The following is a 26,838-nucleotide window of genomic DNA, read 5'->3' as shown; positions in this document are numbered from 1 at the left end:
CTAAATTGACTACAAAAAATTGAATAAATTTGATAAGGAAATCTATTGTTTTAGCTGTCGCCCTCCATTAGGGTCTTAAAATTCATAGACTTAAAAATAGACTCCTTCTCTGGCATCCTGTTCCTCTTACTCCTGGCTTATCTAGCTTCTCCCTTGCTCCCTGTCTTTGTCACTAGTGCTTCACTGAGCTTGGGTCCAAAAGCCATTCAGTTAGTTTTTTCTTTCTCTTCTCTCTCACATTGATCCTTGGCATTGACTAGAGCCCAGCTCCTGTTCATTCAGCTAGCTTGGTGCAGATCTCATCCACCTCAGTGTGTGTAGTCTACCTTAGGGCAGAAATTAGATTCAGGCAGGCAACTTATAGTCTTCTGACTTCAACTTGCTAGAGGCAGATCAATTCACGAATCCAGCTTCCTCTCCAGCTTCACTTCCCAATTTCACTTTTGCTGAGTGTGGTATGATGAATGGAACACTGGACTTTGGATCCAGAAGACCTGAGTTCAAGTTCCACCTCTGGTCCTCACTGGTTGGGTGATGTAGAGCAAATCACCTAGACTCTGGGAGCCTCAGTTTCCCCATCTATAAAAGGGGGGTAATGATCCCTGTGTCAGCTGCTTCAGGGAGTTGTGGTGAGATCCAAATAATGTGCTGTATATGAAGTGTTTCAAGCCTATAAAATGCCAGGTGTGTTGTTATTATGATTGTAGCCGTGGTTATTTTTCCTGCCACTATTATTGCTATTTTCTCCTCAACTCCTTCTCCCTTTACTCTCCTGATCCTTGATGACACAAGGTCCCTCTTGCTTTTGCGATCCAGTTTGCTCTCATGACATCTGTCTGGACTTGGCCTTTGTGGCTGAATTCTCTATGGATTTCCTCCTATCATTAACAAATTATTATTTTTTGGGAGGTGGGGCAATGAGGGTTAAGTGACTTGCCCAGGGTCACACAGCTAGTAAATGCCAAGTGTCTGAGGCCAGATTTGAACTCAGGTTCTCCAGAGTCCAGGGCCAGTGCTTTATCCACTGCACCACCCAGCTTCCCCATTAACTAATTCTTTCCCTTTCCTGGTCCCACATAACCTGGTCAGCAGCGCTAAATGGCTCAGTGTTCTCAGACGATCTTCTTGCTCCCCCAGCACCAAATCTCATCAAAGTTATTCCCTCTCCTGCCTTCTCTGGCTTTCAAAGATGTGAGGATAGGGGCACCTGTTAACAACCTTTTCTCTGGACCAGCCGGGATTATATGGCTCTGAACTGGGAAAGCAAAGGTGCAGGAGACACAGCCCCTCCCCTCCAGCGGTTGTTATCTATGGGAGGCAACAGAGCAGAAATACATTAACAGATAACTTGCACTGCTATACAAAGAGCTATGTGTGTGGTACTGGGGGCCAGAGTGCTCTGAGAGCTTAGAGGAGGGGGGATCCCTCTGGGTTGGGCTGGTCTAGGGCTTCTGAAAGGCTTCACTGAGGCTGTAGGACTTTGCCCCAGAAGCATGGGTGGGATTCAAAGCAGCAGAGAGGAGGGTGGGACAACTTTCCAACAACAGCAAACTGCAGGATATGTTTGGGCAACAATGAGTTAACTGATCCAGCTGCAGCCATGAAGGTTGTGATGTGGGAGAAGTGACTGATTAGGTCAGGAAGGAAGATTAAGGCCACATCATGGAGAGCCTTGAGTGACAAACTAAGGGATCTGGACTTTATCTAGTTAGCAGTGAGGAGTCCTTGAAGGTTTTTGAGGAAGGGAGTGATGAAAGTGCTGTTTTATTTTACTTTATTTTGCAGGGCAATGAGGGTTAAGTGACTTGTCCAGGGTCACACAGCTAGTACATGTAAAGTGTCTGAGGCCGAATTTGAACTCAGGTCCTCCTGAATCCAGGGCCGGTGCTCTACCCACTGCACCACCTAGCTGCCCCTGAAAGTGCTATTTTAATAGGACAAAAAAGGCAGGAGAGGTAGCCTGTTTGGAATGATGTGTTTGGTTGGAGTCAGGAAGGTCTGAGTTCAAATCCTACTTTTGACATTTCTAAAATGAACTTATCATTTTTCCCCCAAACCTATCCCTTTTCCTAACTTGCCTATTTCTTCCGAGAGCCCCACCTACTTTTTAGTTACCTCCATAAACAATCTTAGTGTCATACATACACAACTTTTCACTTTCACCTCAACTATCCAAGCAGTTGTCAAATCTTCTTGTTCTTCTCTTTGAAACATCTCTCATCAAAGTTCCCCTTCTCTCTGTTCCCATAGAGATCATCCAAGTTGAGGTCTCCAGCACCTCTCACCTGCAATAGCTTTCTAATTGGCCACACTGCCTCAAGTCTCTCTGGGCTCCAATCCATCTTCCGCACAACTGCCAAGACGATTTTCCTCAAGCACAGATTGGACTGCGTCTCTCCTTCAAATTCTTCCAGCTCCCTATTACCTCCAGAATAAAATACAATATAGCCTTTAGAGCTTGCCCCCCAACCCTCTGATTCTTCCTCACACTTAACATTCCATCTCCCACCTCCAAACCTTTTCAGTAGCAGTCTGTCATACTCAGAACATACTTCTCTCTTCACCTTCAGCTGTCAGAATCCCTGTTTTCCTTCAAAGCTCAGTTCAAGGGTTGTCTCCTATGTAAAGCATTTTCCTGTTCCCCTATCTTCTAATAATTTCCTCTGAAAAAATACCTCATCTGTTTTATATACACATATACATCTACATATTGTTTCTCTTCTTCCCTCCAAGGATTGTAAACTCCTCTGGGATAGGGACTATATCACTTTTATTTTTGCATCACCAAAGGCTTACACAGTGCATGGCAATCTGTGCTTAATAACTGGTTGTTGATTGATTTATCACTAGCTTTGTGATTTTCGTGGTGGTGGTTGTTTCAATTTCAGTCATGATTGATTCTTTGTGACCCTTTTCTGAGGTTTTCTTGGTAAAGATACTGGAGTAGTTTGCCATTTCCTTCTCCAGCTCATTTTAGAGATGAAGAAACTGAGGCATACAGAGTTAAGTGACTTGCCCAGGATCACACAGCTAGTAACTGAGGCCATATTTGAACTCAGGTCTTCCTGACTCCAGGTGGGCCTTCTATCTACTACATCACCTAGCTGCCCTTGAGATCTTGGGCAAGTTATTAAATCTTTATGCACCTCAGACAACTCTTTAAGACTTACCTTACTGAGTTATTTGCCTTGGTGCTATAGGAAGTTTACCATTACTGATAAAATCACAGAATCTCTTAAAGAGCAGTATGGTAGAGGGATAAAAGCACTGGACTTGGAGTCCAAGGACCTGAGTTCAAATCCTGGCTCCACCACTTACTAACTATATGAGCTACAGCAAATCTTCTGAGCCTCAGTTTCTTCTTCTACAAAATGGAGCAAGGATTTTCAGTGAGAGGTATCTTGGTCTGCTAGATAGAGAGCCAGTCTCAGGCAGGAAGACCAGGGTTAATCTCTGCAATATGCTCATTTGTAAAATGAGAGGGTTAAACAAATGGCCTCTAAGTTTTTTTCCATGTCCTAAATCTATGATCTCATGGTCCTCAGCATTCTCATATTGGACCTTGCCTGAGATTTACCACAGTTCTCTGTTTTATCATATTTCTACATGCATTCTAGCCTCTCTCCACCCAGACCAGGTTTGAGGCCCAGAGAGGGCAAACATTGTCTTTTACTCCTCTTTGTAACCCTCAGTGCCACAGAGTCTTGCACACTGGGTTAGGGTTAGTTCAAATCAAATCAAATCAAAGCTTGTCAAATACCACCTCCTAGTTAAAGCCCTTCCTGATCCTTGCAACCCCCTTCCAACTTCCAGGGCCTACTTCACTCCAAATTATCTTGTATTTCTTCTTAATCTGTTCTGCCTTTATGTGTTTACATTTTCTCCCCCAATAGAATGTAAGCTCTTTGAGGTCAGGGGCTGTTTCATTTTTGTATTCCTGTCCCCTGTCCCGACATAGTACTTGACATGCAGTAGGTGCTTAATTAATGCACCCAGGAGGATTGACCCTGACAACCATGATAATGGTTATGATCATCAGAAATGCTGTGGTAGGTCAAGCTCATGATCTATCTAGCTCAAGATTCAGTCTCCAAGGCAGATACCAAGCAAAAGGACATACATCCTTTCCACTCTGACCTTGGTTTGTCCTCATGCCGATGACCTCCAGCCCAGGATGGAGTGAAGGGCTAAATGGTGCAGTGTGTGGCTGCAGGCTGAAGGTATTAAATGCTATCTGGTCCCCAGGGAGGATGCTCCTTTGCTCAGCTCCCCTGTTGGTATCCTCTCTGGACAACCCCTCCTTTTCCCATCCTTCCCCCCCACCCCACTAGAGGCAGAAATTAGGCAACTGGGCTGGGAGCTTTCAGCCTTGCTTGGCTAGGACATCAGTGGGGTGGAGGAGTCGAGGGGTGACGGATGCTCTGAATCTCTTTGGCCAGCCTTGCCTCCCAACAGCTTCTTCTCGTGGCTGCAACCTGATCTGGGGAGCCCGATGCCAGAGAAAAGGGGCTGTGAGAAGGGGCTGGGGCTGGAGGAGCTGGGAGGGGGGGAGAGGAGCTGGCCCCTTTCCAGTCTCTTCTGGGGGCTGGGCCACACTGCTTACGTGGACATGCGGCTGTTTCCTGAAACTAGAGTCAACCTGGAAAAATCTAGAGCTAGAGCTTGCAGGGAGAGGAGAGGAGAGGAGAGGATCGAGAAGGTGGGGTGTTGAGGGGGAGGGAGTGGTTGTTGGTGCATGCATGCACATATGTGTGTGTGTGTAGCTCTGAGTATACAGATGTGGGTCTGTTAGCATGCACGCTGCTGCATGCACCTCGGTGCGTGTATCTTTAATCACAGGGAAGCAGCTGGCTTGCTGCCAGGGTTCCCGGATGGCACTGAGCAGAGCCACTGCAGGGCCTCTCCATCTGCCTGATAGGCCGGGGTGGGAGTCTTAAAGGTACAGCATCACCCCGGGGGGAGAGAGCTTTGTGAAAGCAGGGAGCCCCTTCACTGGCAGGGAGAGCTGGAGCTGAAGGCCTGGACAGGAAGGCTGGGGGTAGAACCTCAGGCTAGGAGGCCTGGGAAGGGGAAGGGGGGCGTGGCAGATGGAGAGCCTGGGAATCTGGAAAAGGCAATGGAAGGGAGGAGCCTACTGAGCCCCCGAAAAGCTTCCTAGGCGCCCCACCGGCCAGTGTTCCCCATGTCTTTTCCATGGCTGTGAATTTCAGGCCCTCTTCGTGCCTTCATGTCATCCGGGCAGCTGGGGCCAGAAACTGAGGCAGCCCCAATTTTTTTTTCCTGGCGTTTTAGCCCCTGCGTCATCCACTCCCCTCTGGGGCTGGGGGAAGGGCTTTTCCTTGGCCACACCCTCTAGCCTTGGTCCTGTTCCTTGGGTTCCATACACAGCATCCTGTGGACCCTCCCAGAGGAGGTTTTCTTGGGAACAGAACCAAAGGAGTCCCTGGCCTGGCCCAGGGGTTGTAGAAGAAGCTGGCAGCAAGGCAGGAGGGGGGGAGGGAAGCCGTCTGCTTGGACTCTGGGGAATGGCACTGCCTGAACCTGACCTCTCCTCACTTTCCCTGTGCATCTCTTCGGCCCTGGTTCCTATAGGAACTGCACACCAGCAAAGCTCATGATGACTCAGGTAGGCAACTGGGGCAGGGGGTGGAGGGGAGTGGGGGAAGATGGGGGATTGTTAGGAGCGTGGAATGAGAAGTAGGCCTTGTTGCTGGCTTCCTTCTGCTAGATCGTGGGGTTCCTTTGCCCCACAAATCCCAAGCCTCCACTGGGATTTCTATTCACTGTGCCCTTATTTCTGAACCTGACATTTCTATGCTGAGATGGAAACGCAAGCCCAGAAAGGGAGGAGAAGTTAAGACTTTTATGAGCCCTTGAAGACTTAGTTAGCAAACAGTGGCTGGAAGAAACAGCTGCTGAGTACACAGGGCATATGGGGTTGGGGGAAGGGGGGGGAGATGGGGACAAGCAGGGAGGACCCTTGGGTACCAGCCACATAGAATGGATGGATGCTGGGAGTATTTCTTTTGGCAGAGGCTGCAAGGATGAGAGCCTTCTGCCCTGGGTGAGGTTGGCTCCTTGCAGTGGACTGTACTGTGGGAACCTCTGAGCTTTGCCACTCAGATTTCACTGCAGGGAAGGGGTTGAAATTTTCTGTTATAAGGCAGCCATGAAATCAGCCAGCTGGTCAGGCATTGTGAACACCTGAGAAGTTTAGCTAGCCTGGACGTCTGGGTTGTGAGCCAACAGATTTGTAAATCTTAGAGTGGATGGGTGGGGCCGAACGTGAGGCTGGTATCTTTTGCTCAATGAACAGCAGATGCCAAAATAAAAAATAAAAACCAACAACCAAAAAACAGGTATTTAGTCAATAGCTGAGTCAATAAACATTTATTAAACATATATACTATGCTAAGCTCCGAGGATCTTGTAGAAAAGCAATAGACAGCTGTTCTCTAGGATCTCAGTCTAATGGGGATGTCAGCTTGCAAACCATGTACAAGCAAGATATGGACAGGATAAATCGAAGAGTGATTTTTGTAAGTGCTTACTCTGTACTGGGGTTCTGATGTTACAAATACAAAGAACCAATCCCAATTAACCAATAAGTATCTTCTAAGTACCTAAAATGTACCAGGGTCTGTCCTAAACTGGGGTCCTAGGGACAAAATATGTATATGTATGTGTGTAAGAGCTATATTTCTATCTATATATACATATGTTTGTATGTATATGTGCGTGTGTGTATATATATATATATATATATGGAGAGAGAGAGAGAGAGAGAACAGTTCCTACCCTCAGGAAGTTTATATTCTAGCTAGAGGGAAACATATTAAGTGTATACAGAATAGATTCAAATTTAATACAAGATAATTTAGAAAGGCAAGAAGGGACATATTCCCCGTTGTGAAGGTTAGATTTCAGAGCTTTTTTCCCCCAGTTTGTTTGTTTGTTTGTTTGTTTTGCGGGGCAATGAGGGTTAAATGACTTGCCCAGGGTCACACAGCTAGTAAGGGTCAAGTGTCTGAGGCCAGATTTGAACTCAGGTCCTCCTGAATCCAGGGCGGGTGCTTTATCCACCTAGATGCCCCCTCAGTTTGTTTTTTTAATATAATTGCCTGAAAGTGGATGCCATGAAGAAGAACAATTTGTAAACAGAGATTTGAGGGAAGGCTAGAATCCTCTTTATACTTGCCATGGCTTCTAATATGAGGAGAATATTAAGCAAGAAAGGTGGCAGGTGTGGGAAAATAGGAGACAGTTGCAGGTTTATGGGATAGTATGGATGAAAGTCTTAAAACCAAATATGGGAACAGGTAAGAAAAAAAGACTAAGAGAGATTTCATATTGTTGTTGAGTCATTTCAGTCATGTCTGACTCTCCATGATTCCATTTGGGGTTTTTCTTAGCAGGGATACTGGAGTGGATTGCCATTTCCTTCTCCAGATCATTTTACAGGTGAGGAAACTGAGGCAAACAGGATTAAATGACTTGCCCAGGGTCACACAGTCTGATGCCACATTTGAACTCATGAAGATGAGTCTTCCTGATTCCAAGCCCAACAGTCTACTTCGCCACCTAGATGCCCATTCAGTTTCATACATAAGACCATAATTTTAGAGCTGGAACGGACCTTAGTCCTATCTCCTTATTTTTTTACAAACACAGAACCTGAGAGCCAGAATGGTAAAGTTCTTTGCCCACAGTCACAATGGTAGCAAATAACAGAGCTATGCTATGAACCCAGATCTTACCCAAGATGAAACACCCTCTCCATCATTCCATACTGCCCTGAGCCACCTGGATGGTCAGAAAGGAAGAAAAATCTTTTGGTGGTGGTGGTGGTGATAGGGGTATATATGAGGGAAGTTTTTCCAAGCAGGGCTTTGAAATCTAGATTGAATAATTCCATAGTCAACAAACATTTATGAAGCACCTACTATGTACCGGGCACTGTTCAAGGATCTCATATTCTTTTTTTTTTTTTTTTTTAGTGAGGCAATTGGGGTTAAGTGACTTGTCCAGGGTCACACAGCTAGTAAGTGTTAAGTGTCTGAGGCCAGATTTGAACTCAGGTATTCCTGACTCCAGGGTCGGTGCTCTATCCATTGCGCCAGCTAGCTGCCCCAAGGATCTCATATTCTAATGTGCAGACACTATATGTGCATATTTACAAGATATATGTGATACAAAAGGAAGATAACCTCAGAGGGAAGGCAGTAGCAGTAGATATAGGGGGAGGGGGGATTTTACTGAGAAAGGCCTTTTGTAGAAGGTGAGATTTGAGCTGTCTTATAAGAAAGCAGGAAGAGAAGGTCAGGAGGGAGAGCATTCTGGGCATTAAAGACAGCCAGTGAAAAGACCAAGTAGGGAAATGTTTGAAAAACAGCAAGAATGCTGGTGTTCCTGGATCATAGACCACGCGGAAGAGAGCGAAAGCCTAAGAAGATGGGAGAACTAGGAAGGGGCTTGATTGGGAAGGGACAGCTAGGTGGTGCAGTGATTCATCTTCCTGACTTCAAATCTGGCCTCAGACACTTACAAGTCTCCTCATCTGTCAAATGAGCTGGAGAAGGAAATGGCCAACTACCCCACTATCTCTGCCAAGAAAACCTCAAATGGGGTCATGGAGAGTCAGACATGACTGAACAGCAATACCACATTGGGAAAGATTTTAAAAGTCAAACGGGGCAGCTAGGTGGCGCAGTGGATAGAGCACCAGCCCTGGAGTCAGAAGGACCTGGGTTCAAATTCGACCTCAGACACTTAACACTTACTGGCTGTGTGACCCTGGGCAAGTCACTTAATCCCAAATTGCCTCGCAAAAAAAAAAAAAAGTCAAACAGAGGATTTTATATATTTAATCCTAGAGATAATAGGAAGCCACTGAAGTTTATTGAGGCGGGGGGAGAGGGGATAACATAGTGAGACTAATACTTCAAGAAGATCACTAGAAAGGGGTTTGAAGGGAAAAGGGAAGTAACATAAAGCAGGTGGTGTGTTGGAAAGGTAATGTCTCACTTCACCAGCCTTACGGGCTTTCTACTGGTGTTCATGAGAGGGAAGAAGGAAGGGCTTCTTTCTTTCCTTTAATTTCTCACATGAATGAGAAGCTGGAGTAGCTAAAGTTGGTACCTGTAGCTTCTTGTGGCCACAGCTACTGTTGGTTCCATCTTCTTGGACAAGGTCTCAACTGCATTTCCCCAGAGCTGCTTTTTGATTCCTGATCTAAAGATGGTTGCCAAATTGTTCTTCCAGAAAAAAACAACAAAACAAATTTAGCCATGTCACTCACCTACTCAAAAATATTCTATGGCTACTCTGTTGCCTCTAGGATAAAATCTCAAATCTTTGGCTACACATTTAAAACACTACACAAGGGGGCAGCTAGGTAGCACAGTGGATAAAGCACCGGCCCTGGATTCAGGAGTACCTGAGTTCAAATCCGGCCTCAGACACTTACTAGCTGTGTGACCTTGGGCAAGTCACTTAACTCCCATTGCCCCGCAAAAAAAAAAATAAAAAAATAAAAAAATAAAAACACTACACAAGAGGCAACTAGGTGTCACAGTAGATAGAGCACTGGCCCTGCAGTCAAGAGGACCTGAGTTCAAATCTGATCTCAGACACTTACTAGCTTTGTGACCCTGGGCAAGTCACTTAACCCTGATTACCTAAAAAATGATAATAATTAAAAATAAAACCCTGCACCATATGACTCCCATCTACTTTTCAAGTCTTCTGTCACTCCTGGCTCTGAAAGCTTTCTCCCTTCCAGTCATAGCAGTTTGTTAGCTCCTGCCCAAAGAGAGCATCTCACCTCTTGCCTTCTCTTTGCCTTTGCATGAATGGTCTCCAAAATCTGGAATGCATTTCCTCTTCACCTCTACCTCTTAGAACTCCTAGTTTCCCCTAGGATACAGTTGAGGTGTCAGCTTCTCCTTGAGATTATTTCTCAGATGTTTAATGCTTTGACCGGCTTGGAATTACTTTGTATTTTTGTATTTATCTTCTGGTACACTTGTTTTATTGTCCCCAATAGAAAGTAAGCTTTTTAAGGGCAGTCTACTGTCTTTTTGCCTTAATGTCTCCAGCACCTGGCAGTGCTCAATAAATGTTATCAATAAATCTATCAATCAATCAAATATATTTGAGGAAATGACTTTCATGAAATGCTTAGTGTGGTGTGGGGAAGCCCCTGTCAGAGGAACATTGGGACACTATGGACTGTGAGCATTTTTGCAGTCAGTTGAAATTGTAAAGGTTATCTCCAAACTTATAGTCAGGTCCTACTCAGTCATTCAAGCATTTATTGAGCACCTACTGTGTCCTGAGCACTGAACTAGTCTCTGGGGATAGAAACCAAAAAATGAGACAGTTCTTGACCTCGGAGAATTTATATTCTAGTAGTGCACAACCCTATGTGCAAGATAAATAAAGGCACAATAAATGCAAAATAATTCAAGGAACCTTTTGGTGAGGGAGGCCTAATCATGTGGGGAGGAGTGGAAGAGATGGCAATAGGGCCAAACTTTGAAAAAAGCTAAAGATTCTAAAAAGTCAGAAATGAGTACATTCCAGACAAACAGAACAACAGTCCCTGCAAAGGTAGAGAGAGGAGAATTGGAATGCTGTGGGTGAAGAATAGCCAATAGACCAGTTTGTCTGGAACATAAATCCATGAATGAAGGTACGTGATCAGCCTTAAAAGATAGGCTTGAATCTGTTTTTTGTAGTTTTTATTTTAGGCACTTGGGTTAAGTGACTTGCCTACAGTCACACAGCTAATAAGTGTCTGAGGCTGGATTTGAACTTGGGACCTCTTTACTCCAAGGTACTTTATCCATTATGCCACTGAGATGCACTTCAAACCTGGTTTTGAAGCACTTAGAATGCCAAATGCAAAAATTTGTTTTTTTTAACTTCAGAGCAATAGGGAATCACTGGTACTTCTCGAGCAGGAGAGTTACTAGGTTATGTCAGTTTGGCAGCTGTGTGGAAGATGAATTCGAGACACTGACTCATAGTTACTGAGAAAGACCTTAAATGTCACCTAGAGTCCATCCCCTGAGGCCCAGGGAGGTGAATTCTTCATGCTGACACCATTACTACAGTCTCCTCTGCCTGCTATTTCATTGTGTTAATTCTGTCATTTCATTGTCAGTTCCTAAAGTTGGGACCCATATTCTAATTAATTCTTTTTTTTTTTTGTGAGGCAATTGGGGTTAAGTGACTTGTCCAGGGTCACACAGCTAGTGTCAAGAGTCTGAGGCTGGATTTGAACTCAGGTCCTCCTGAATCCAGGACTGGTGCTCTATCCACTTCGCCACCTAGCTGCCCCTAATTAATTATTTTGTAACCCTCCTCCTGCTGCTCTTCCCCCACCTCTCCCCATAGGCCATCACAGTGCTGGGTAAATGTTTAATAAATGCTTTTTGATTGATTGACTCAGCTGTAACCCTGCCTCAGTGGGAAGCTGGAAGCAATGTGGGGGGCAGAGCCTCTGGCTCACAGGGGTTAGGAAGTCAGTGCTGATTGAGAAGATAAAGGGTAGCCTCACAAACTTGTCTTCATCTTCACCCAGGAAGGGAAGTCTGGTTTGCTTTGGGCTTACCCACCACTAGAAAATAAGCTAGGCAAAGCAAGAAACATTTGTTAAGCACCTATGTGCCTAACACTATGCTAAGTGCTGAAGATACAAAAAGGAAGATGGTCCCTGCCCTCCAGGAACTACATACTAATAGAGGAAGACAACACACAAACAGGGTTGAAAGGAGGATGGAGAAGGTAGCCACTGATGGACAAGGTGGCCAAGTCCTGAGAGTCAGAAGTACAACAGTGGGAGAGGAATGAAGGATGGCTGACCGAGGCCAAACCCAAAATGGAGGCTCTGGGAGGTCCTCAACAGTGGGAGTAGGGGGCTAGAAAGAGGCAGGGAGATCTTCCAGTGCAAGGAGGTCCCAAGCGTGAGGTAAAGTTCCAGGATGAGAGGATAATTGAGGCATGATATCCAAGTCCTGAGGGTCTGAAGCAGGACCAGGAAGGGAATAAAGTAAGGATAGCAAGGAAAATGGAAATGGGTGAGGGGGAATAGGGGAATGGGACATGGGTGGGCAAGGCTGGTGGTCCTGAGGAGGGGTGAGCTTGAAGGAAGGTGGTGAAGGCAGTGTGATGCTAAAGAGGAACTGGATTGAAACTGAGTCTTTGGAAACAGGGAGGGAGGATGAGGATTATAGGGATCTGGTGGGAGGGAAAGGGCTGTCAGAAAGCCAACTCTCCTGAGGCTCTATGCCCATGGAGCTGGCAATCAACAGGAAGTGAGTCCTTGAGGTGAGGAGAGCCACTGTGATGCACTGGGCAGGAAGTGACAAGAGAGCTATAAAAAGCAACCTTGTGTGTGTGGGGGAGCAGCGTCGTGGGGCCCAGAAACACAGCAGCTGCTTTGGCCGCCCTATGGCTAGGGAGTGGCCAGAGGGAGCCCAAAAACCATAACATGGTAAAAGGATGGACAGTCTGACCCCACTGTGATGCTTCTCAATGGTGGGAGGATGGACCAGGCACACCCAGGTACAGCATTCACTGCTGCCAAGGAAGTTGGCAAGGGGAGCACCTGTAAAGATATTTTCCTGTATCGGTGGCATCCATGTATGAGCCTGTCTGTACTTGTTTGCCATGAGAGATACCCGGAACAGCTGGTCACATTCGAGCCTGGCATATTTCAGGTTGCAGGCTGTCTCGTCATGCTGACCCACATGACCAGTGAGGCCTCCTGAGGTCAGAGGACAGACATGACCCAAGGGGATTTCCCTTGCTGAGCAAAGGTGGAAAAACCTAGAATGAATGCTTAGGAAACTATAGAGCTTTGCTTTTTTTTTTTTTAATCTAGAAATAGATCTTGCACAACCTTCTAGCCCTATTTAGCATCTTCCACTCCTACTACCTCTCAGCTTTGACTTTTTTCCACCTCCCCCCCCCAAGCCTCCCCAATTATGTCTCACTCCTGTACTCTAAGCCCTGTCAGGGAAGACTTCTTCCACCCACTGTAGCCTTTCCCTTCCTTTTCTATGAAGGGTTTCCATTTCTACCCCATTGGGTAAGGTTTGGTGGATGCCCATTTGGAGGCGCTACAGGAAACCAACAGTCAGTGAAGCTGCTGTGACCCTCGGGGGACAATCCTTTTTTCATTCTTGAATCTCCAAGCCCCAGTCTTCTCCTTGGGATTCCTTCTCCTTGTCCTCAATTATCGGGCCATGACTTTAGAGCTGGAAGGGACCTCAGAGGCCCTCTAGTCTAGCCCCCTCACTTTGCAGAAAAAGGAAACTGAGGCATAGAGAAGTTAGGTTGCACAGGTAGTGTCAGAGGCAGGATTTGAAACCCATGTGTTCTGACTGCAGAGCCATGGTATGTGACTATACCATGCTTATTCTTTTTTTTTCTTTTCTTTTTTTTTAGAATAGAATTTTATTTTCCAAAATATATGTAAAAACAAATTTTAACATCAATTTTTAAAAAAAAATTGTTCCAACTTCTCTTCCTCCTCTATTCCCACCCCCACCCACTAGAACTCAAGCATTTCAAAATAAATTATACATGAGTAGTCATGGAAAACATTCCCACATTAGCTAGGTTGTGAGGAAAAAACAGTCAAAAAACTCCCAAAACTTCAGACTGAGGAATTGTCAAAGAGAAAAAACATTTTTTTAAAAAAATGTGTTTCCAGGGGCAGCTAGGTGGTGCAGCGGACAGAGCACTGGCCCTGGAACCAGGAGCACCCGAGCCCAAATCCAGCCCCACACACCCAACACCCACTAGCCACATGACCCCGGGCAAGTCACCCAACCCCAATTGCCTCACCAAAAAAGAAAAAAAAAAGAGAAAAGAAAAAAAAATGTGTTTCCAACTATTTCAGATACTATCACTTCTTTCTCTGTAGATGGGTTGCCATTTTCATAGTCCTTCAGGGTTATATTGGACCATTGCCTTGCTGAAAATAACCACATGCTTCCCAACAGATCATTTTACACTATTGCTGTTATTTTGTATACAGTGCATTTCACTCTGCTTCAGTTCATGTAGGTCTTTCCAGGTTTTTCTAATAGTATCCTGTTCATCATACCCTAAATAATGTACCTTAAACTTGACAAAGAATTTTCTTCGTATTAGCCCAGCAAAGTCATCATAACTATTTCCCTCCATCCTATTCCCTTCCCATGATATTTACTCTATTTTCCATCTTCTTTTAAACTATTCCTCCTCAAAAGTATTTTACTTCTGACTGTCCCCTCCCCTACTCTACACTCCCTTTTTTTCCACCCTTCCTTCCTTATCCTCTTCCCCTCATACTTTCCTGTAAGGTTAAATAGATTACTCCTCCCAACTGGGTGTGAATGTTATTCCCTCCATGAGCCATACCATGCTTATTCTTAAAAACAAAACAAAGGGCAGCTAGGTGGCACAGTGGATAAAGCACCGGCCCTGGATTCAGGAGGTCCTGAGTTCAAATCTGGCCTCAGACACTTGGCATTTACTAGCTGTGTGACCCTGGGAACTCTCATTCCCCAATTCTGGCCCTCATACTAGACTTCAACATACATATTGGTTCTCCCCCAAACTTTCTAACCACTCAGTTCCTCTACTTACTCACCTCCCATGAACTACTCTTCCACTCTACCTCAGCCAAACGCAAAGATGGTCATACCCTTGATCTTGACATCACCCATACATGTACTACTTCTATGTTGAAGAATTCTGAAATCCCCTTAGCTGACCATAAATCTAGTGGTCTTTTTAGTTCTCCCTCTGCATTCCCTTACAAAACTCTACTCTTCACACCATGACCTCCAATCCCTTGACTCCTAGACCATCTCTCCCTGCACTAGCCACAACCTCCTCTTCTCCCAATCTTGACCCCTTGGTGAACCAGTTCAATTCCATGCTGTCTTTCTTGAATCCCTAGCCCCTTATATACTCAGTCATGTCCAGCCAAGCCTCAGCCTTACATCTCTCCTACCATTTGTTGCCTTCACTCCTACACACATACTACTGAATGAGATGGAGAAAATCACATATTCTGACTGGGTCTACTAAAGATTTATGTTACACAACTTCAACTGGGCCCTCTCTGCTGCTAGGCAATCCTACTACCTCCCTTATCAACTTAGTATCCTACTCTTCACATCAACTCTTCCAAACCTTTTCATCTTTCTTTAAACCTCCCATGGCTCCCCCTCTCCCTACTCTCAGCTGAGAACCTTGCCTCATATTTTACAGAAAAAAAAAGAGACCATTCACCATGAACCTCCTCTTCTCCCTTCTTCCTCATCTCCTATCACTCAGGCACCTTCTACCAATTTCTACACCTTTACCCTTGTTTCACTGTAAGTGGCCTTACTCCTTCTCAAGGCTGACACCCCTACCTGCTCAAGCAAACCCATTGCTTCCCATCTCCTCCAACATATTCCCCCCTCCGTCATCCCACACTCTTTCACTTATTTCCAATCATTTCCTGTCTACTAGCTCATTTCCTACTGCCTACTAACATGCCCATGTCTCACCATCTTGAAAAAAACCCTCACTTGATCCTTCCATTCCTACTATCATCCTATATCTCTTCTGCCTTTTGTGGCCAAACCCAAAAAGGCTGTCTATAATTAGTAGCTCTACTTTCTCTCCTCTCACTCTCACTCTCTTTTTAACCCCTTATAATCCATCTTTCAACCTTATCATTACACTGAAGTCTGTCTCCAAAATGACTAACAATCTCTCTCTCTCTCTCTCTTTTTTTTTTTTTTTTTGCGGGGCAATGAAGGTTAAGTGACTTGCCCAGGGACACACAGCTAGTAAATATCAAGTGTCTGAAGTCGGATTTGAACTCAGGTCCTCCTGAATCCAGGACTGGTGCTTTATCCACTGTGCTACCTAGCTGCCCCCTAAAAATCTCTCTCTCTCTTTTTTTTTTTAGTGAGGCAATTGAGGTTAAGTGACTTACCCAGGGTCGCACAGCTAGTTAGTGTTAAGTGTCTGAGGCCGGATTTGAACCCAGGTACTCCTGACTTCAGCGCCGGTGTTCTATCCACTGTACCACCTAGCTGCCCCCCTAATAATCTCTTAATTGCCAAATCCAGGGGCCTTTTCTCAATTCTCATTCTCCTTGACCTGTCTGCAGCCTTTGACATATAGATCACTCTCTCTTCCTTGATATTTTCTTCTCTCTAGGACACAACTCTGTCCTGGTTTTCCTCCTACCTATCTGACTGCTCCTTCTCTGTCTCCTTTGCTGGATCCCCCTCCAGGTCACACTCTCCAACTGTAGGGGTCCCTCTGGCCCTTTTCTCTTCTCCTGCTATACTATTTCACCTCGTCCTATAATCAGCTCCCATGGATTTAATTACCATCTCTATTCTGAAGATTCTTTCTTTTCTTTTTCTTTCTTTTTTTTTTCCGGGGCAATGAGGGTTAAGTGACTTGCCCAGGGTCACACAGCTAGTAAGTGTCAAGTGTCTGAGGCCAGATTTGAACTCAGGTTCTCCTGAATCCAGGGCAAGTGCTTTATCCACTGTGCCACCTAGCTGCCCCTCTATTCTGATGATTCTTAAATCTACCTTTCCTTCCCCAGTCTCTTTGCTAAATTCCAATCTCGAATGTCCAGCTGCGTTTCAAACATCTCAAACTGGATGTCCACTAAACATCTTAAACTCAACATGTCCAAAAGGGAAATCATTTCCTTTCCCTCTAAACTGTATCCCTCTCCTACCTTTCCCATTAGTATAGGGGGGAAATAGCATCCTCCCAGTCCCTTAGGCTCATGATCAAAGAATCATCCTAGATTCCTCAATATCTCTCACCCTCCCCACCCCACTCCCCATATCCAAGCTATTGTCAGGATCTGTCAATTTCATTTTTGCAACATCTCTCCAATATGCCCCCTCCCTCACCCAATCCTCTTCACTCCACTGCCTTCCCTCTGTTAACTCTCTCCAATTCATCCTGTATGTAGCTTCTTTTGTATATATGTGTTTGCATGTTGTCTCCCCCAGTAGATTATAAGGTCCTTGAGGGTAAAGGCTATCTTTTGCCTCTTTTTGTATCTCCAGAGTTTAGCACAGTGCCTGGAACATAGTAGGGAACTTAATAAATGTTTATTATTAGACCTAACACCCTCCCTCCATAAATGTTTGTTGAATCAATGACTGATTCTTTATTTCCATCTTTTACTTTGCCTGCCAGGTTCCTCTAGCTCTGGAGTGGACAGCAGTAATTAATCTGAAAGTCTTAGCACTGGAACAGACCTTAGAGATAATCTAATTGCGAGGGAACTGTTTTCTTCTTATGGGAACCAGGGTGGTCTAATGGGAAAAAAAAAAAAAACCAAAACCTAGATTTGGAGTCAGGGCCCAGGTTTAAATCCTAAGTAATTTGTGTAACCTTCGGATTGTCTCATCCTTTCTCTGGGCCTCAGTTTTGCCATCTGTAAAGTGAGGGATCTGAGGTCTCTAAGTGAGCTAAGTGTCTTCTCACACCTAACTCTGTGGTAGTTGAAATGATCTATTATTATCTAAATATGTAAAGTCTTTTTCTATTCTAACTCTAAATTTCTGGAAAAGTCTGACTTTGGGGGTAGAGGTAATGAGAAAAACCTAGAATATTGTAACTGCTTCCCAAGTCCCCCTCCTTCCAATCCATCTTAGACAGCATTGCCAAATCAGTCTTCATAAAGCACAACTGCCTTCCCTGCCCCCAATACCTTCAGCGGCTCCCTATTGCCAGCAATTGCTCCCAATTGCTAATTGTCTGAATAAAAGTACAGACTTCTCAGCCCAGCATGAGAGGTTCTCAACAATCTCACTCCAGCTTCATTTCATTATTCCAACTTCGTATCATTATGTTTTCCTTCTCTCCAGCCTAGCTGAATAACTCACCATGCCACCAACATGTTGATGGGGGTTGGAGGAGGGTGGGGGATTCCAGGAACACTTTCTAACTGGCAACTATAGTAGGGAATAGAGAAACACAGCTAGGTCCAGCCATATCAATGCCAAGCCCATGCCTGTATATCTGAACTGCAGCCCTAAGGAATAAGGGAAGAAGGATCCTTCTCAACCTGCCAATATCCTCTCCTCTGTTTGACTGAAGACAAAAATTCAGTGGAGGCATTCGCAGGATAATTGTGGAGGGTCTGTCCAAAGCACTAAGAGCCCTCTGACCTACCTGTTGGGTCCTCCACACTCTCCTTTGCTGCATCATCATCCATGCCTCTGTCTTCTCTGTATGGCTGTACCCCAGAGCTCCATCCTACCCCCTTTTTTCTCAGTCTACTATACCTTTTCTCTTAGTGATCTCATTAACTCCCATGGGTTCAATTATTATCTCCGGGCAGCTATTCCCAAATATACGTACTTGCCCCTCATTTCTCTGCATCTCCACTCCTGCATTATCAGCTGCCTGCTGGACATTTTCACCCAGATGCCCCATAGGCATATCAAACTCAGTATCTCTAGGACAGAACTCATTATCTTTCTCCTTAAACCCAAGCATCTTCCTAACTTCCTTATTTCTGTTGAGAATACCACCGTCCTTTGTCACACACCTGTGCCACCTCTCTGTCACCCTTGACATTTCATTCTTCCTTATCATCCTGAATCTAATCATTTGTCAAGTCTTGTCAATTTTACCTACATAACACCTCTCTCATCCACCCCCCTGTCTCACCATTCATATGACCATGACCCAAGTTGGGGTCCATCTCACATCTCACCTGGATGATTATAATAGCCTTCTCATTGCTCTCCCTGCTTCAGGTGTTGCCTACATCTTCCACACAGCCCCCATAGTGATATTCCCGATGCAGAAGTCTGACCTTGGCACTGGCTTACTCTATAAACACCCCATTGGCTTCAGGTTGAAACACAAATTATTTTTTAGTCTCTTTTTTGGGGGCGGTGTGGGTGGTGGTGGAATACTTAAAGCCCTTTGCAATCTGGCTCCTCCCTATCTTTGATTTTACTTCAGTAAATAGCTGTTACCAATCCAATTTTCCATTAACACCCCTTTCCCCAGGAAATCTATGTTCTGGGCAAACTATCCTATTTGCTCTCCCTCTACATACATCATTTTATCTCCTGCCTTTCTGCCTTTGCTCAGTCTGCTGCCCATGCCTGGAATATTTTCCCACCTCATCTCTGGCTTTGAAAATCCTTAGCTCCTCTTAAGGCTCTAACCACTTCCTACATGAGACCTTTCTGGATCTGTGTCCTCTCAAGCCAATTGTGTGGTGTTCTCCCCAAAGTTTTTTATATATTTTGTATTTAATTGTGTCGATAGTTTTTTTTTTGTTTGTTTTTTCTTTAATAGAACATAAACTCTTTGAGGGCAGGGACTAGTTTATATTTTTGTCTTCATATCAGATTAGTTCACTGGCTTATAGGACCCTGAGGAAATGAGATTATGACACTTATAAATTTTAATGGAAGGGTAGATACAAGTAAGCAGCTAGAAGATGCTGGGTCCAAAAATGTGGTGCTATGACTGATGTGATCAGAGGATAGCTAACTTGGAGTCAAGAACACTTGATTTTGAATCTTGACTCACACACTTACTAGCTGTGTGGCCTTTGGTAAGTAGCTTCATTTCTCTGGGCCTGATTTCTCACCTGCAAAATGGGGGTAATAGCAACAGCCTCGCTGGGGTTGTTATGAGGATCAAATGAATTAATGATACATAAAGGGCTTTGCAAACCTTAAATCTCTATATAAATGCTAGTTATTATTATTGTTGTTGTTAAGAGGCAGAAGGGACTCCAGAGGCCTTCTAGTCCAACCCCCCCCCCTATTTTATAGGTAAGAAAACTGAGGCCCAGAGAGATTAAACTACTTACCCAAGGTCACACAGTCAGGTCTCCTGACTCCGAATCCACAGCTTTTCCCACTACATTATGCTGATAGGGAAGGATGCACATCAGGGTGGGACATGGACATGGAGGGAAAGACAAGGTCCTGGCAAAGGGTTTGCATATTGGAAAGCACTGAAGTCTGCTTCAGAAGCATTTTAATTATGGCTTTCAGACTGTGACTCCAGGTTGGCAAACTTGGTGCTGTCTCCTGCTTTCTCAGGTGTCTTTCTTTCATCTGCCCCAATGCTGAGGATAAATATTACCTAGTGAATAATTTGACCTGCCTTTAAGATCCTGGAAGAGCTAAAGCAATCCAGTCCTCCATAGTCTGAGCAGCAGTAGGTGTGTCAAGGAGTGGTCACCCTACCTGTAACCCCTAGATGGTTTCTTAGGGATAAGAACAGCTTTAAGGCAACAGGTGATAACAGGGAGATTTCCACCCCTACTCCCATCTACCCCCCTGTCAATCTAGTTATCGCTCTTATTTTAAAGAACAGTGGGGCTGGGGCTATGCTGGGTGGAGTTGAGTTCATTGATTTGGGGATCAGAGAGGCCCTTTGGTAAGCCCCTTTATGGGACAACTTAACTTTATGGTTCTTCTGACCCTCCTACTCTCCCTGGCAGTTAATCATTGCCTAGAGCTGGGATTTGGCCTTGAAAAGGTGAAGAGAAGGGAGTGTGTAAGGGAGGGTCCCAAGCACTAGAATTCGAAGGGAGAACACCAGAATCAAACTGAGGACATTTGAATCCAACTGGGACTGGGCTAGGAGAACAGAGTGATTGTTCTTATAGTCTGAGAAGCATTAGGGACTTAGATTGGGAAGCACTGGAGTCTTTTGGTGGGTGTCAAGGTTCTGAATCAGGAACCGTGAATCCAGGTTGGTAAATTGGCTGCTCTTTTGTCTAATACCTTGCCATGTTTTTTCCCCTCCCTCTCTCATCTCTTAAGGTGGAAAACAGCGAAACCTCTAAGGACGTTGCCCCAACTTCAAAGTCCCCCTCCATGGCTCAGGATACCAGTCCTGCAGAACTGCTGCCCAATGGAGACGTGGAGAAGCTCAGTGAGCCCCAGCCAGAGGAAGGGAGCCCTGCTGGGCGAAAGGGCGGGACGAGAGCCGAGGGAGAGGCTGAGGCAGAAAGCACCCCGGAGGCTGCCCGAACCCTGGAGAATGGCTGCTGTACCCCCAAGGATGGGCAGGAGGCCCCTGTTGTGGGTGGTGAGTCCTCACTTCTCAAATGTGAACTTCAGTATTCTATCCCTCTAGTCTCTAATTGTTCTCAGGAGTATTCTTCTTTTTTTTTTTTTAGTGAGGGAATTGGGGTTAAGTGACTTGCCCAGGGTCACACAGCTAGTAAGTGTTAAGTGTCTGAGGCCAGATTTGAACTCAGGTACTCCTGACTCCAGGGCTGGTGCTCTATCCACTGTGCCACCCAGCTGCCCCCTCAGGAGTATTCTTAAGGGACTGGGGCCATGGATCTCAATGAGGCCTGAGAGGGTAGACCTAGCAATGAATCTAGAATTGAGAACAAGAAGGAGCTTGCAGGATGGGGCTTGAAGAAGCTGCCAGGAGTCTGGTCCATCCTTCTTTTCTGCCTTCTAGGAGATGAGGAAACAGCAGAAGTTTGGGTACTGGGGATTTTGAGGGGCCCAGTGTTTGGGGGTAGTAAATTATAAAGAGGCTCTGCTTTCCTACCCCCTGGCTTTGGGTGAAGCTGTAAAAGTTGAGGGTTGTTCTATTCTTTCCCAGCAAAGATGCTTTGAGCCTGCTGTACTTGGGGTGTGAGTTTAGCTAGCTGGAAAAAGTGAAACTAAGCTGTGGAAGGGTTAGGAGAGGAAGGATTATATCTGGAGGCCCTAAGAGAGTTCTAGAATCATAGGAGCTCGTGTGACACAAACTCTTCCAGATGTGACCGAGCCCAGAGGGTTGCATGCTGTTCCCTCCTGTTAACTTCTGTTTATGCAGTTCTAGACTACAGCCTCTGTTTCTCTTTCAGGTTTAACCAACTCACTTTGGGGCAGGCAGAGTTGTAGAACCATTAATAATTTGCATGTTATTTTGCCTAAGTGCATTTCAATTGCAAGCATATAAGATGAAATAAGTAAATTAATTAGTATAATCCATTTTAATTGTATCCAAACCCAATGTTTAGAGAAAACACCATGATCCTGTGTCTTTAAAAAAAAATCAACCAACTTAATCATATTCCAAATTTAGGAAGACTGAGGCAGAGGAAAGCCAGGTTCTTAGGACCTCCTAGGTCACATACTTGCCTCCCCTTTGCATCTTTCCTTTAAATAGAACTATCTTCTTTCGGTGGATTAGGAGTGAGCACTTATTTCCCTTTGAAGAATGGAATCCTGTCAGGCTAGGGTGCCAGCCTTCAGATTATGAATTGTCAGGGAGAAGCGACAGGAAGCTCTCCTGGATCTGTCAGCTTTTTCATAGGATAAATGAGAATAGGTAAGGGAATGGTTTAAGTGGAAGGGGTTTTGGGAGATGACCTTGGTGACCTTGGAGTGGTTGCTGAGCTCTTGGGCAAGGGGAGGGGGAGTCTGGCATCACTATTCAGGCTGTTGGTATGATGTCAGTGGAAAAAAATACTAGATTTGGAGTATGAAGAACTGGGTTCAACTCTTACCTCTGCTGCTTGCTACTTACCGCTTTTTGCCCTTAAGCAAGTCCTTGGACAAGGTACTGCATGTGTGGAATAGTGGAAGGAGTACTAATTCTAGAATCAGAGGACCCGGGTTCAAATCCCAACTCTCATGCTTAGCCTATTATCTGAATGACCCTGGAAAAATCACTTAACCTCTGTGAGTCTCAGTTTCTTCAACTGTAAAATGATGGGTTTTGATTAAGTGGTCTCTCAAGTTCTTCCCCCTCTCTGGGTCTCAGTTCTCAACTGGGGGAGTTGTATTTGATCTCTAATATGTCATCCCATTCCCAATCCTGTGATCCTTTCTAACCTCTTTACCATTTAATTTGGATAGTCTCAGATGTAGCTACTGAAATCTTCCTGTTGTGGGGCACCATTTTGCTAGGACTAGTTTAGGCTCAGAGCCAGGAAAGCTATTTTGTGATCATTTGACCTTGGCCATTTTTTTCTTCACTGTGTATGTTTTGAAGGGTCTGGTTTCTGTCTCTGGTCTTGCCTGGGTCTCTGCTCCCAAGGGCTCCTATAACCTTTGACCTCCTTTTTGTCTTTGTCCTGAGTATATTAAGAAAAGGTGCCCAGACCTTCCACTCCCATCTCTACCTAGAAGCAGAGATCCTAAGGCTGCCACTGTCAAATTGAGGAGAAAGACTTGGGGAAGGGAAGAGAAGGGAATGAGTATTTATTTATATACCATTTACCTTGTGTCAGGCACTGTGCTAAATGTTTATTACAAATATTATCTCATTCAGTTCTACAAGGTATTATCCCCATCTTACAGATGGAGAAACTGAGGCACAAAGAGGTTAAGTGACTTGCTCAGGGTCATATAGCAAGTAAATGTCTTAGGGTAGATTTGAATTCAGATTTTCCTGACTCTGGGTCCAACACTCTCTCCATATCACCACCAGCTACCTCAAAGGCTAAACTGTTCTCTGTTCTTAATTTGCTGTGGGATCACTAAAGGTCATAGTGGGGTTGCTTGGATGTTTGGAAAGTGGGAATCACTGAGCCACTGCAGAGATGTTCAGGATTTGTGTAGGGTTATTATTGACATGTTGGTGGTTATGTGGGTGGGTTGTGGAGTTGTTGAGGTATTGAAATAATCCCATTTTGCCAGTATCCTGTATTCATAAAGTAAAAGAATGTTTTCTGAAAGCTGAAGATCCTTAGAGATCATCTTGTTCATTCCTCTCAGATGATGATGAAGGGATTTAACTTTGTAGTGGTCAAATGACTTGCCCCAAACCATAAACCTAGTTAGTGGCTAAACAGACAGATTAGGGTATGGGTCTTCATCTCTATGCTCTGAACACTTAGCTACAATCCCACAGGGTCTCTCCTAAAACTTCTGTAAGGCTCTTAGAGGAGGAATGGGCCTGGGCATCCTTTGTCGATGATCTATTCATCAATCAATTGATTGATTAGAGGGGTTGGAGGCCAATGGGGAAGTAGGCTCGAGGTTGGATCAGGGACCTCTGAAAGGATACTCCACTGGGAGGCGCCAGAACCATTACAGTGGGCAGGTGTGAACTTCCTAGCTGACTGACCCCTTAATTCCTAGACAAATTCTTGAGTACTTGCTATTACCAGGGAGAATGTTACTCCTTTACAGAGGTTGGCCTAGTACCATCTCAGTCTTAGTAATCTAGTTCCATCATAAATGGGGGGGGGGGTTCCTTCTCCAGGCCCTCCATAGTAAACGGCTCAATTTCTCAGACTGATTTCAGAACCAAACTCCTCCTCCTGGTCTGCCCAGAACTTGAACTGATATTGGTTGGAGTCAGATTGGTCAACCTCCTAGAAAGCAGATACCCACCTGAGGCTACCTTGACTCCAAGGGTCTGGGGCAGAACTAGAGAGCAGATCTATGTGAGAGGGGAAGAAAAAGTCCATGTCATATATATCGTGCTTGCTGCATGATGGTATCATCCTGAAAAACACCCCTTTGGTCCAAGGTAGGGAGGGTGTGCCCAAGAGACAACATATGCATGTTTTCCTACATTAAGAAAGCTGGGGGGGGGGGGGCAGCTGGGTGGAGCAGTGGATAAAACACTGGCCCTGGATTCAGGAGGACCTGAGTTCAAATCCGGCCTCAGACACTTGACACTTATTAGCTGTGTGACCATGGGAAAGTCACTTAACCCCCATGACCCTGCAAAAAAAAAGAAAGAAAGAAAGAAAGCTAAGGGGACCAAGACAGGGAAGATTTGTGCTTCTGCTGTGTGCTGGTATGATCAGAACTTCCGTGGAGTATGGTGTTCAATTCTGGATTCCACATTGTAGAAAGGATATTAATAAGCCAGAAAACAACCAGAGAAAGACAGGGCAGCAGGAGAGCTAGCAAACCACTCCATATGAAGAGGAACTGAAACTACACATCTTAGAGAGAAGACTGGGGGGGGGGGGGTGACATGACAGATGTCTTCAAGTAACTTCATGTGGAAGGATTAGATCTGCCCTGCTTGGCCCTAAAAGGCCAGATTAGGAACACTGGGTAGAAGATGCAGATGCACACAGTCTGGTACTGAATAAGTGCTTGCTGACTTGACTTGGTACAAGTAAAAACTTTCAGATAGTTAGAGCTCTTGCAGGTTCTGGATTTCCCCTTGCTTGGCACCTCTAGGCAAAGACCGGTAACCACTGATTATCAGAATTATCTTGGAGGTGCCAGGTCAGGTGTTAGGTACTAGATGGTCTCTAAGGCCCCTTCTAGGTCTAGATCTGTGATTCTATGATCAGGGACATGGGAAGAGAGAAGCAAGTGGGAGAATTTATTAGAGGACAAGCATTCTGACTGGGGAGAAGTGGGCTGAAAGGGAACACTCTAGAACTGATTTAGAAAGGGAGACTGGGGGCAGCTAGGTGGCACAGTGGATAGAGCACAGGCCCTGGAGTCAGGAGTACCTGAGTTCAAATCTGGCCTCAGACAACTAGCTGTGTGACCCTGGGCAAGTCACTTAACCCCAATTGCCTCACTAAAAAAACAAACAAAAAAAAAAAGAAAGAGAGACTGACATTTGGTCAATGATCAAGATAATTTTCAATGCAGGAAAAGTTTGGTGTCTCAATCAAATAAAAAGGAACGTAGATAGATGTAGGAATCTGACTGACCTTGCTCTAAGGCCTGGATCTAACACAGATGCAAAATCCCTCCAGCTGCACAAAAGCGACAGCTGGTCTCGGGTCCCACTGTGGCAGAGCTGGGATTACGGCTCAAGTCTTTCCAGGTCGAAGGGTCAGTGTCCTGAGAAGGGGGTGACTGACGCCCTTCCAAGCAGCCAAGGAGGAGAGGTGGGGGCCCCAGGAAATATTCTCCAGTGGAGGAAGGGAACTGTAGAAGACCCCGCAATGGGAAGGAAATCTTGTAGGAGGCCCATGCTGAAACCAGAGGAAAAGTCAGGGAGACAGCTGTGGTTAGAGTGAGGGGAAGTAAAATGGGGGAAGGTAGAAACAGATAAACTAGGGGGAAGCCATAAAGGTCTATAAGGATGAAAAATCACTTAAGAGTTTCAAAACATCTACACAATTCACCTCCACACCCTCCTACACCCACCCACTCCCTAGCTCATGACAAAATACAGGCACATTGTCTTTCTTATTGCCACCCTACAGGCTCAGCGCAGCTTTGGGGTATAGACCTAGGAGGTTTCGTGGGCTTCTTCTATTGAGCAGAATGCACTCCATCCCCCAATTGTATATTTCTTTTTTCCTTTTCTTTTTCTTTCCTTTCTTTCTTTCTTCCTTTTGCAGGGCAATGAGGGTTAAGTGACTTGCCCAGGGTCACACAGCTAGTAAGTGTCAAGTATCTGAGGTCGAATTTAAACTTAGATCCTCCCAAATCCAGGGCTGGTGCTTTATCCACTGCGCCACCTAGCTGCTCCGACTGCATAATTCTTTCTTTCTTTCTGCCTGCCTGTATGCCTGCCTTCCTTCCTTTCTTTTTTTTTTTTTGATGAAGCAATTGGGGTTAAGTGACTTGCCCAGGGTCACACAGCTAGTAAGTGTCAAGTGTCTGAGACCGGATTTGAACTCAAGCCCTCCTGACCAGTGCTCTATCCACTGCACCACCTAGCTGCCCACCCCCATTGTATATTTCTTGATCCTCTCCTCTTATCCCCTCACCCCAACCTATGGTATGGTGAGTCTTAACAACTATAGGTATTGATATCTGGGGGCTACGGGTTATGGGTCTATTCAGGGAAGTGGTTTAGAGTCCCAGAATGCACAATCTCCAGAAGGGGAGTAGTGAGTGACATCAGTGGGCATTTAGATAGAGGAAAGAACCCCTA

The 26,838-nt window shown here is 45.1% G+C and overlaps 1 protein-coding gene across 1 annotated transcript in view; it reads left to right on the top strand.

Annotated features, from left to right (window-relative positions):
- Positions 1 to 26,838, top strand: part of DNMT3A (DNA methyltransferase 3 alpha) — a 154,731-nt gene that overhangs the window by 61,517 nt on the left and 66,376 nt on the right. The window contains 1 exon segment of the mRNA XM_043982889.1: positions 20,841 to 21,108. Coding sequence (XP_043838824.1) covers positions 20,841 to 21,108 — 268 coding nt within the window.

This window comes from Dromiciops gliroides, chromosome 2, assembly GCF_019393635.1.
Source record: "Dromiciops gliroides isolate mDroGli1 chromosome 2, mDroGli1.pri, whole genome shotgun sequence".
Taxonomy (NCBI): Eukaryota; Metazoa; Chordata; class Mammalia; order Microbiotheria; family Microbiotheriidae; genus Dromiciops; species Dromiciops gliroides.
The sequence above is the reverse complement of the archived record's forward strand: the minus strand, read 5'-3'. Positions and strand labels throughout refer to the sequence as shown.